The sequence below is a fragment of the Chelonoidis abingdonii genome, chromosome 8 (assembly GCF_003597395.2).
Source record: "Chelonoidis abingdonii isolate Lonesome George chromosome 8, CheloAbing_2.0, whole genome shotgun sequence".
Taxonomy (NCBI): Eukaryota; Metazoa; Chordata; order Testudines; family Testudinidae; genus Chelonoidis; species Chelonoidis abingdonii.
The window spans coordinates 1,038,482-1,048,559 of NC_133776.1; the positions used below are offsets into that span (position 1 = coordinate 1,038,482).

General features: G+C 42.3%; 1 protein-coding gene across 2 annotated transcripts in view; it reads left to right on the top strand.

Annotated features, from left to right (window-relative positions):
* ACAP2 (ArfGAP with coiled-coil, ankyrin repeat and PH domains 2) overlaps window positions 1-10,078 on the top strand; it is a 129,448-nt gene that overhangs the window by 111,401 nt on the left and 7,969 nt on the right. For both annotated transcript variants that reach the window (XM_032787523.2, XM_032787522.2), the window contains 2 exons: window positions 3,117-3,227; window positions 3,495-3,556. In XM_032787523.2, the coding sequence (XP_032643414.1) occupies window positions 3,117-3,227; window positions 3,495-3,556 (173 nt within the window). The remainder of the gene's footprint in view (window positions 1-3,116; window positions 3,228-3,494; window positions 3,557-10,078) is intronic.

Here is a 10,078-nt window from a genome sequence, read left to right on the forward strand (position 1 = left end):
ACTGATGGGAGTGGCACTATGCTTGAAAGAAAGCTGAGTCAAATATAGTAAAAATATTAAATGAATCAAACTGTACCATAGAATCTCCTAGCATTTCTATCCGTAGCTTGAACAATAAGAGTATAGCAGTAGGAATATACCATGGACCACCTGACCAGTGATTGTGAAATGCTCAGGGAGGTTAGACAGACTACAAAAAACCCCAAGCACCCCCAATAATAATGAACGATTTCAACTGTCTCCATATTGTTGAGGAGCATGTCACCTCAAGGTAGCATGCAGAGATAAAATGTCTAGACACCATTAATGGAGCAGCTAGTCCTGGATGCCACAAAAGGAGAGGCAATTCTTGATTTAGTCCTAAGTGGTGCATAGGATCTGGTCCAAAAGGTGACTACAGCTGGACTGCTTGGTAACAGCAACCATAATGTAATTAAACTTAACATTGGCATTTTCTCCCCTACAACAAAGAAACCTGCCACAATAGCATTTAACTTCAAAAAAAGGGAACACCACAAAAATGAGGCGGCTAGTTACACAGAAATTAAGGGGTCCCAAGCTGCATGGAATTTTTTTTAACATCAGAGTAGAGGTGCAAAGTGTATGTATATGGGGGGGGGGGGAGAGGACCCCCCCCCAAAAGCCACCATGGCTAAAGAGAGTAAAAGAGGCAGTTAGAAGCAGAGAGGTATCCTTTAAAATTGGAAGTAAAATCCTGCTGAGGAAGATAAAGGAACATTAACTCTAATGATTCAAGTGTAAAAGTGTAATTAGGCAGGCCAAAGAAGAATTTGAAGAGCAACTAGCAAAAGACAAAAATTTAATGGCAAAAGTTTGTTTTAAGAAGATTAGAAGTAGGAAGCCCGTCAAACAATCAGTGGGGCTTCCGGACGATTGAGATGCTAAAGGAACACTCAAGGAAGATGAGGCCATTGCGAAGAAGCTAAAAAAAATTCTTTGCATAGGTCTTCACTCTGGAGAATGTGAGAGAGATTCCCACACCTGAGACCTTTTTTAGGTGAAGAATCTGGGGAGCTGTCCCAGATTGAGGGGTCAGTAGAAGACGTTTTGGAATAAATTGATAAATTAAATAGTAATAAGTCACCAGGACCAGATTGTATTCACCCAAGAGTTCTGAAGGAACTCAAACCTGAAATTACAGAACTACTAACTTTGGTGTGTGACCTATCACTTAAATCAGCCTCTGTACCAGATGACTGGCAGATAGCTAATGTAACATCAATTTTTAAAAAAGACTCCAGAGTCGATCCTGGTAATTTCAGGCCAGTGAGTTTAACTTTAGTACCAGGCAAATTGCTTGAAAGTACAGTAAGTAAAATAGAGACAGATGAAGAAATGGTGGAAGAGTCAATGCAGCTTTAGTAAAGGGAAATTATTTCTCACCGATCTCTTAAAATTCTCTGTGGGGGGTCAGCAGGCGTTGGACAAGGGTGATCGAGTGGCTATAGAATACTTGGACTTCCAGAAAGCCTTTGGCAAGATTCCTCACCAAATGATCTTAAGCAAAGTCATGGGATAAGGCGGAAGGTCCTGTGATGGATTAGTAACTGATTAAAAGATAGGAAACAAAGGGTAGGAACAAATGGCCAGTTTTCACATTGGGGACAGGTAAATAATGGAGGTTCCCCAATGATCTGTACTGGGACCAGTGCGGTTCAACATATTCATAAATGATTGGGCAAAGGGGGTGAATAGTGAAGGGGTAAAGTTTGCATTTGGTACTAAATTACTTAAGATAGTTAAGTCCAAAGCTGACTGCAGAGAGTTACAAGGGGATCTCATTAAACTGAGTGGGCAACAAAAAGGCAGATGAAATTCAATGCTGATAAATGCATAGTAATGCACATTGGAAAACGTAATCCCAGCTATGCATACAAAACGATGGGGTCCAGATTAGTTGTTACCACTGAAGAAAGAGATCTTGGAGTCATTGTGAATAGTTTTCTGAAAACATTTGCTCAATGTGCAACAGCAGTCAAAAAAGCTACCAAAATGTTAGGAACCATTGGGAAAGAGAGAGAAAATATCTTATCTATCTTAATGCCATTATATAAATCTATGGTACTCCTATAGCTTCAATGTTGTGTACAGTTCTGGTCACCCACCTCAAAAAAGATGTATTAGAATTGGAAAAAATAATAGAAGGGCAACAAAAATTATTAGGGATATGGAACAGCTTCCATATGAGGAAAGATTAAAAAGACTGCAACTGTTCAGTTTAGAAAAGAGAGGATGTGGTATATTTGATTGAGGTCTATAAAATCATGAGTGGTATGAAGAGAGTGAATAAAGAAGTGTTATTTACCCTTTCTCGTAACTGAAGAACCGGGGGTCACCCAATTAAATTAACAGGCTGCAGGTTTAAAGCAAGCATAAGGAAGTACTTCTTCACTCAACGCACAGTCAACCTGTGGAACTCATTGCCAGGGGATGTTGTGAAGTCCACAACTATAACGGTTCCAAAAAACTACTAGATAACTTCATGGAGAACAGGTCCATCAGTGGCTATTAGCCAGGATGGGCAGGGATGTAGCTCCATGCTCTGGGTGCCCTAAACCTCGGACTGCCAGAAACTGGGAGTGGATGGATCACTTGATAATTGCCCTGTTCTGTTCGTTCCCTCTGAAGCATCTGGCAGCAGCCGCTGTCAGAAGACAGGATACTTGGCCTGATGAACCATTGGCCAATATTGCTCCTATGGTCATTCATACGTTCTTGTGAAGTCTTAAAGTCTTTGGTCCTAGTAAGTGTTATCTCCAAAGGGAGGAGAGACCCCTTGTAACAATCTCCGTTCCCTTAACCTGATCTGCAAGCTGCACCTGTGATCTGTATCAAAAATTATTCCACAGCTCCATCTTAGTTTTGATTAAATGACTTTCTGCACTATTGAAACCTTGGCATCATTTCAGATTGAGCTGATGGATTGAAGCTATGTTGCTAGGGTTTATGTAAAATGCACTTGGAAGGGATTTGAGATATTCAGATTATTTTAGCTGGTTTAAACTAAACTGTATTGGATCCAGCTTGTTTGTCTGTAAAAATATTTGATTTTTTTTTCTGGTGGAAATTGTGGAATAATGCCATTTCTTTAATAGGCAAGTGTGTTTATTCCTAAAACGAGGAGCAAATCAGCATGCCACTGATGAAGAAGGGAAAGACCCTTTGAGTATAGCAGTAGAAGCTGCAAATGCGGATATCGTAACTCTGTAAGTGTTTGATTAGGCTGAATTTCAGATTTTTTTCCTGTATTGCTATACTCAGAGTCCTGTAAGCGCATAAGAAATACGTGGATGGATTTATACCAGAATGGACAAACATGAGACAATCCAGAGAGAGAAGGCGTAGTGTTCACTGGATGAACTGAAATAAGCTCTGTGTATCTTTCACTGATGAAACTCAGAAATGCATTCTAGTTTGTACTGTGTTGTTTTCAATCTAGTCAAAATGGTATTCTTGTCTTTTCCAACCCGTAGGTTACGTTTGGCGAGAATGAATGAAGAAATGCGGGAATCAGAAGGACTTTATGGACAGCCAGGTCAATACTCTACTAATAACCATACTGAGATGCAGTATAAGAAATGCATTCAGGAATTCATTAGTTTACAGCTAGATGATTCATAGTTTTTGAGCAAAAGAAAATTAAAGTAGCTTCATATCACAGTGTTTGCATAAGCAACATAGACGTGTGTGACATTTGATTAAAGTGGACAGTTGTGTACTCTAAACAGTCAAGTGTTAGCAGGTTGAGGAGGGAGGGTGTTTGAAATTCACAGTTGTAGTGGTACATGTTAGCACTGCTGTATGCAACTCTTTTTGCTGGTGGACCTCCACACCGTCTGCTGTGCAGCTTTCTAGTAACGTTCTGCTGAAACCCAGGCAGTGTTCAGCGGCTGCCTTCTAGCGGGATGGTTCAACAGCAGTCAAGAGTTCATCTTATTACGGGATGTCTATCTTCTCCATTAGAACCCCATTTCCTGGGGCCTACACAAAACATTCATACAAAATCACTATGGGCAGAAACATAAAAAGAATGGCTTCTTTTGCACTAATAATTTTTTAAAATGTTTTTTAAGTTGTACAGACATTAGACCAAACATTCAGTTTTAAAGACACATTTTTGTACTATACAACTCAACCAGTACATTAGAAAAAATTGGCAGGCATTTGGTCCAATTGGTATTAAAAACCAAAAAATCCCACTTGGCATATATGTACAAATAGCTGACGGGCAAACAAAGCCATTTACACCAAAATGTCTAAACTTGTATTTATACAAACCACTTTTATTACCAGGGACTTATTTAAACTAATGCTAAAGGAAAGCAGTAATAGAAATGAAGTTGGTTGTCCAGTTATGGTACTAATTATTATTAAATCTGACTTAAACAACACCAGCCAGCGAATGTAGTTAAAGCAAAACTGTCCTGCTTCAAGGGCTCATTCCTGCAAAGTTCTAATCACTGTGGTGTTGATCCAGCAAAGCACTTAGGCTTGTGCCATTCACTTCAAAGTGACTGCTTGTGCATAAGTGCTTTGCCATCAGATCAAACCATATACCAGTTGTCACGGAGTCACCGGGCGATGCTCTGGAACTGCTCCCCACTAAGCCAGTCAGGACTTTGGGGAGCCTCCTCTCCCTTGGAGCAGACTTGTTCAGGGCAAGAAGCTCACACGTCTTCACCTCCTGGGTCTCTCCTTGGAGCATTCAGCATCCTCTGCCCCTCCGTGGGCTTCCCACAGCGAGCCCACCCAGGCGGGGTCCTGGGGAAGCCACAGGGTTCTGCACCCCCACTTTGCAGTCAGACGTGACTCTCAGCCAGCAAAACAGAGGTTTATTCGATGACAGGAACAGGGTCTAAAACAGAGCTTGTAGATACAGCGAACCAGACCCCTCGGCCGGGTCCATTCTGGGGGACAGTGAGCCAGACCCCTAGGTCTGCACTTCACTCCTTGTCCCCAGGCAGCTCCAGACTAACCACCCCCTCCCGCCCCTCCTCTCTGCTCAGCTCCTTTCCCGGGCCAGGAGGTCACCTGATCCCTTTGTCTCCAACACCTTCAGTTGGCACCTTTGCAGAGGAGGGGCCCAGGCCATCAGTTGCTAGGAGACAGAGTGCCAGGCATTTAGGTGCACTGGCCCTTTGCTCTGCAGCAATCACACACCCTTATCCCACCACCTAGATACTTAAGAACTGCCTAGGGGACACTGAGGCACCAACACAGTATTCAGAGCAAACATTAGGAACAGTCCCAGTTCGTCACACCAATATCCCATAAATATGCACATAAATCCTGCAGGATAATCCAGTATTCAGAAACTTAGCATTATGTACCAGTATTTCCCAACAGACCTCCTTAAGGATGATTTTCAACCATAACTCTGAATTTTCTTGGAGTTGTAGTTTAAGTTAATATTAAAGGTTTTTTACATTAAACTTGGAAGAAACCACCAGTCAAAAATGATACAGGCTCTTCTGCTGAGTAAAGGAAAGTCCATCCCTTTTTTAACTGTCCAACATTCAGCCAGTGACATTTAACAGCTAACAAATGGTGTGCTGTTTGATTGACAGGTAACAGGGAACCGCCTAACTCGAAAATGAAATTGAGAACTAAAGTTAAAGAGAAGAGAGAAATTACCATCTAATTTCAAGGGTGGAATGCATTTGCTTTGAGGCAAAATGCTTGAATTTGGTAGCTCCAAAGTAAAATCTTTTTATATAAATTTTGGGTAAATTGACTGGTGTGCCACAGGTGTGGAAGTGTTATAAATCAAAATTTGTATTTGTATAGTATGTAGAATAAAGAGTGTTGCTACTGAAGGTTCCAGGGCTTGCACTGGCTTTCGTTCATAACAAATACAGGCAAATTTTATTTACATAAAATGCATTGAATGTCTAACCTTTAACTTGAGGTGACTGAAAATGGGAAATGCCTTCCCCAGCTTTGTGTTCAAAGGATTTTTAGACAAATTTTTTTCAGCCTGCTGGAAAACTCAGAAAACAGATTTTTTTTTATCAAAGACAAGTTGAGGATTATCTATTTGTGTTATGGCAGCATCTCCAAGCCCCAGCTGAGACTGGAGACCCCATTGTGCTGGGCATGGTACCTACAGTGAGAATCAGTCTCTGCTCAGTCTAAATCAGCAAGACTGATAAAGGGAAAATAGAAGTGCAGAGAGGGGAAGTGACTCGTCTCAAGTTATGCAGGAGGCCATTGGCAGAGCCTGTGGTAGAACTTGGGTCTCCTGACTTGTGGTCCAGCAGTTCAGTCACCGGATCATGCTGCCTCCCTGGGAACTTTGTGACTAGCAGTATTTGATTAGCTCAAAATATTTACAGATTGTAACTAATGATTTGAATGTTTTCAATGTTGATACATGTTAAGCCTGGCAAATTGTCTTGTGAATTTACCAGTCCGAGCACAAAATATGTTCACCTGGCCTTTACTGTGATGATGAAGGCAATAACTTTGCAAGAGAGATGTATCTTAAAATGTCCTTGCCACCCTTACTCTAATAGTTCTCTACAGAGATGGTTCTGAAAAAGGTGATGGTGTAATACTAGATTCTTTGATAATTTTCCTGGGATTGGGAGTTAGATGAGGGTAAGTGTGGTGTAAGAGTGTCCTGATGTAAGCATGGAGCAATGTGAAGTGGATACTTCTATACTTTAAGGTATGTCTATGCTGCAGTCAGAGATGTGATTACAGCTCAGGTAGGCATACCTGTGCAAGCTTTAACGAGACTGTGGCTAAAAATGAGTGTGTGGTGGCACTGGCGTTAGCCCGGACTGTACAAACCCACTTGGAACCTGGGGTATGTATTTGTGTTGCTGGACTGCAGCAAAGATCCGTGTTGCCAAGTTTTCACTGCAATTTTAAGCTGCATTAGCTAGATTAAAGTTACTGCAGGGATGCTTACCTGAGCTGCAGTCACACCTCCGACTGCAGTATGCACTTACCCGTGCTATGAAGTAAGTGAAACCAGCGATTAGTTTAGCTAAGTAGCATCAACATTTCTGATGTAAAAACATGATTGGTTTGAACTGTTGGATGGAACATACGCATGACTTAGAATGGTACAATGGGTCTTCCACAATGTACTTTATGTAATAGGTATTAGCTGATTTAAACAGCGCATTCTACAAAATATGCATTGCTGGTGGTAGAAGCCATATACTCCATGGGTACTGTTCCTTGTATAATGCTTGAGAATGCTTATCTCTTGATGCTACAGAAAGCCTGTTACTAGGTGTCTGCTACCCTTTTTCCTGTCTTTTCTTAAATGTTCAATGTGTGTCTTTGAAGTTACTTTGCTGTTGAATGGTTAAGCAGCGATATAGTATTTTTGTACTAAAAATCTGCACTTTAGCTACATTTTGCTTAGAAAGGGGCTTTCCAGAATTCAGTTTTAAACACTTTAAAATATTATTTACAAGTTTTACAGTATTAAGTATTTTCATGCACTGTACAAACTTAAGGGACACTTTATTTTACTTGTCTACTTTTGTATGTGATACTTCTGTGTTATCATCCAAAATAGCCAAAAATAGAGCCAAAAATGTATCTTGCACAAACAGTTTTTCTTGAGAGGCAACATCAAAGAACCAAATGTGTTAATTGAACTGCAACACTAGTTCATCCATGGAATCAATTTCTATTGTGTTGTTTTAATAACATGCATTAGACATGGTCAGCTCTGACTTGTGTTCTTAGGGTATGTCTACACTACGGGATTATTCCAATTTTACAGAAACCGGTTTTTGGAAACAGATTGTATAAAGTCGAGGGCACGTGGCCACACTAATCACATCAATTCGGCGGTGTGCGTCCATGTACCGAGGCTAGCGTCGATTTTTCCGGAGCGTTGCACTGTGAGTAGCTATCCCATAGTTCCCGCAGTCTCCCACGCCCGTTGGAATTCTGGGTTGAGATACCAATGCATGATGGGGCAAAAACAGTGTCGTGGGTGATTCTGGGTAAATGTCGTCAGACAATTCTCCCTCCGTGAAAGCAATGACAGACAATTGTTTTGCGCCATTTTCCCTGGATTGCCCGGGCAGACGCAATAACATGGCAGCCATGGAGCCCGTTCAGCCTTTTTCACTGTCACCGTACGTCTACTGGATGTTGCTAACAAATGCGGTACTGCAGTGTTGCGCAGCAGCATGTCTTTGCCTTTTGCAAGTTAGCAAAGACGGTTACCAGCTCTACTGTACTGTCTGCTGCTGTCATGGGTGCTCCTGGCCGCCTCGGTGAGGTTGGCTGGGGGCACATGGACAAAAATGGGAATGATTCCCCAGGTCATTCTCTTCTTTAGGTTTTGTCTAAAGGGAGAGTCAGTCCTGCCTAGAATATCAGGCAAGCCTACTAAAGAACTAGAGAGGCAAACGGCCGCTCCAGGTCAGAGCCCCAGACACCCCGCAGAAATGATGAGCTGCATGCCATTCTGGGGGGTGCCCCTGCAACAACGCTACTGTTGTTTCCCTCCTCCCTCACCCCTCCTGGGTTACCATGGCAGTTATCCCCCATTTGTGTGATGAAGTAATAAAGAATGCATGAATTTGAAACAACACTGACTTTATTGCCTCTGCAAGCAGAGATTAAAATGGGAAGGGGAGGGCAGCCTCCAACTGCTATGATATTCCAGGCAGGAGTGAATCTCCAGGAGACAAAACTTAAGGAAGAGTGACCGGGAGTCATTCTCATTTTTGCGCAGGCACTGCTGGCCAACCTCACCAAGGCCAACCAGGAGCACTCACGGGATGACGATGACGGCTTTCAGTCCTACTGTACCGTCTGCCATCTGCAAGGGAAGGGAAGAGGATGCTGCTGTGTAGCACTGCAGCACTGTGTCTGCCAGCAGCATCCATTAGACATATGGTGACATTGAAAAAAGGCGAGAAACTATTTTTTTTTCTTCCCTTTGGTTTCATGGCGGGGCTGATGACATATATCCTGAACCACCTGTGACAATGTTTGTGACCCTTCAGGCTTTGGGAGCTCAGCCAAGAATTCAAATGGTTTTCAGAGAGTGCGGGAACTGTGGGATAGCTACAGTCGTCTCTCCCTCTGTGAGCGTCCATTTCATTCTTTGGCTTTCTGGTACGCTTGTCTCAGCTCCTTAAGTTTCACACAGCACTGTGTCGAGTCCCCGTTGTGGTCTCTGCCCCTCATAGCCTTGGAGATTTTTTCAAATGTTTTGGCATTTCATCTATTGGAACGAAGTTCTGATAGAACAGGTTCATCTCTCCATACAGAGATCAGATTCAGTATCTCCTTTACACAATGGAGCTCTTTTTTGATTCTGGGACTGCATGGTCACCTGTGCTGATCAGCGCTCCATGCTTGGGCAAACAAGAAATGAAATTCAAAAGTTTGCGGGGCTTTTATTGTCTACCTGTCCAGTGCATCCGAGTCCAGATTGCTGTCCAGGGCAGTCACAATGGTGCACTGTGGGATAGCTCCCAGAGGCTAATACCATTGAATTGCAGCCACACTAACCCTAATCTGAAATGGCAATACCGATTTCAATGCTACTCCCCTCGTCAGGGAGGAGTACAGATATTGATATTAAGAGCCCTTTATATCGGTATAAAGGGCTTCGTTGTGTGGACGGGTACAGCGTTAATTTGGTTTAATGCTGCTAAATTTGAAATAAACTCGTAGTGTAGACCAGGCCTTAGTGTCTGTTCTCTAGATGAATGATCACAACTCCAGTTTTGTTGTATGCTTGCCTCTCAGTAGAAGTAATTAGTAGCTGTTGCGAGCAAACACATGCTGTTTGCCTGTTCAGGTCTCGAAAAGTGCTGGTAGCTAAACCTGAAAACGGAAAGGAATTTCAATAGAAAGGAAGTTCCTTTCTAAAATGTGCTAGTGACAGTACTTGTTTAGAGTTGGGGAAGATTTCTGTATGGTTACATTTTTATAAAAGCAGCAAAGAATCATGTGGCACCTTATAGACTAACAGACATTTTGGAGCATGAGCTTTCGTGAGTGAATACCCACTTCGTCAGATGCATGTATTCACCCACGAAAGCTCACACTCGAAAACGTCTGTTAG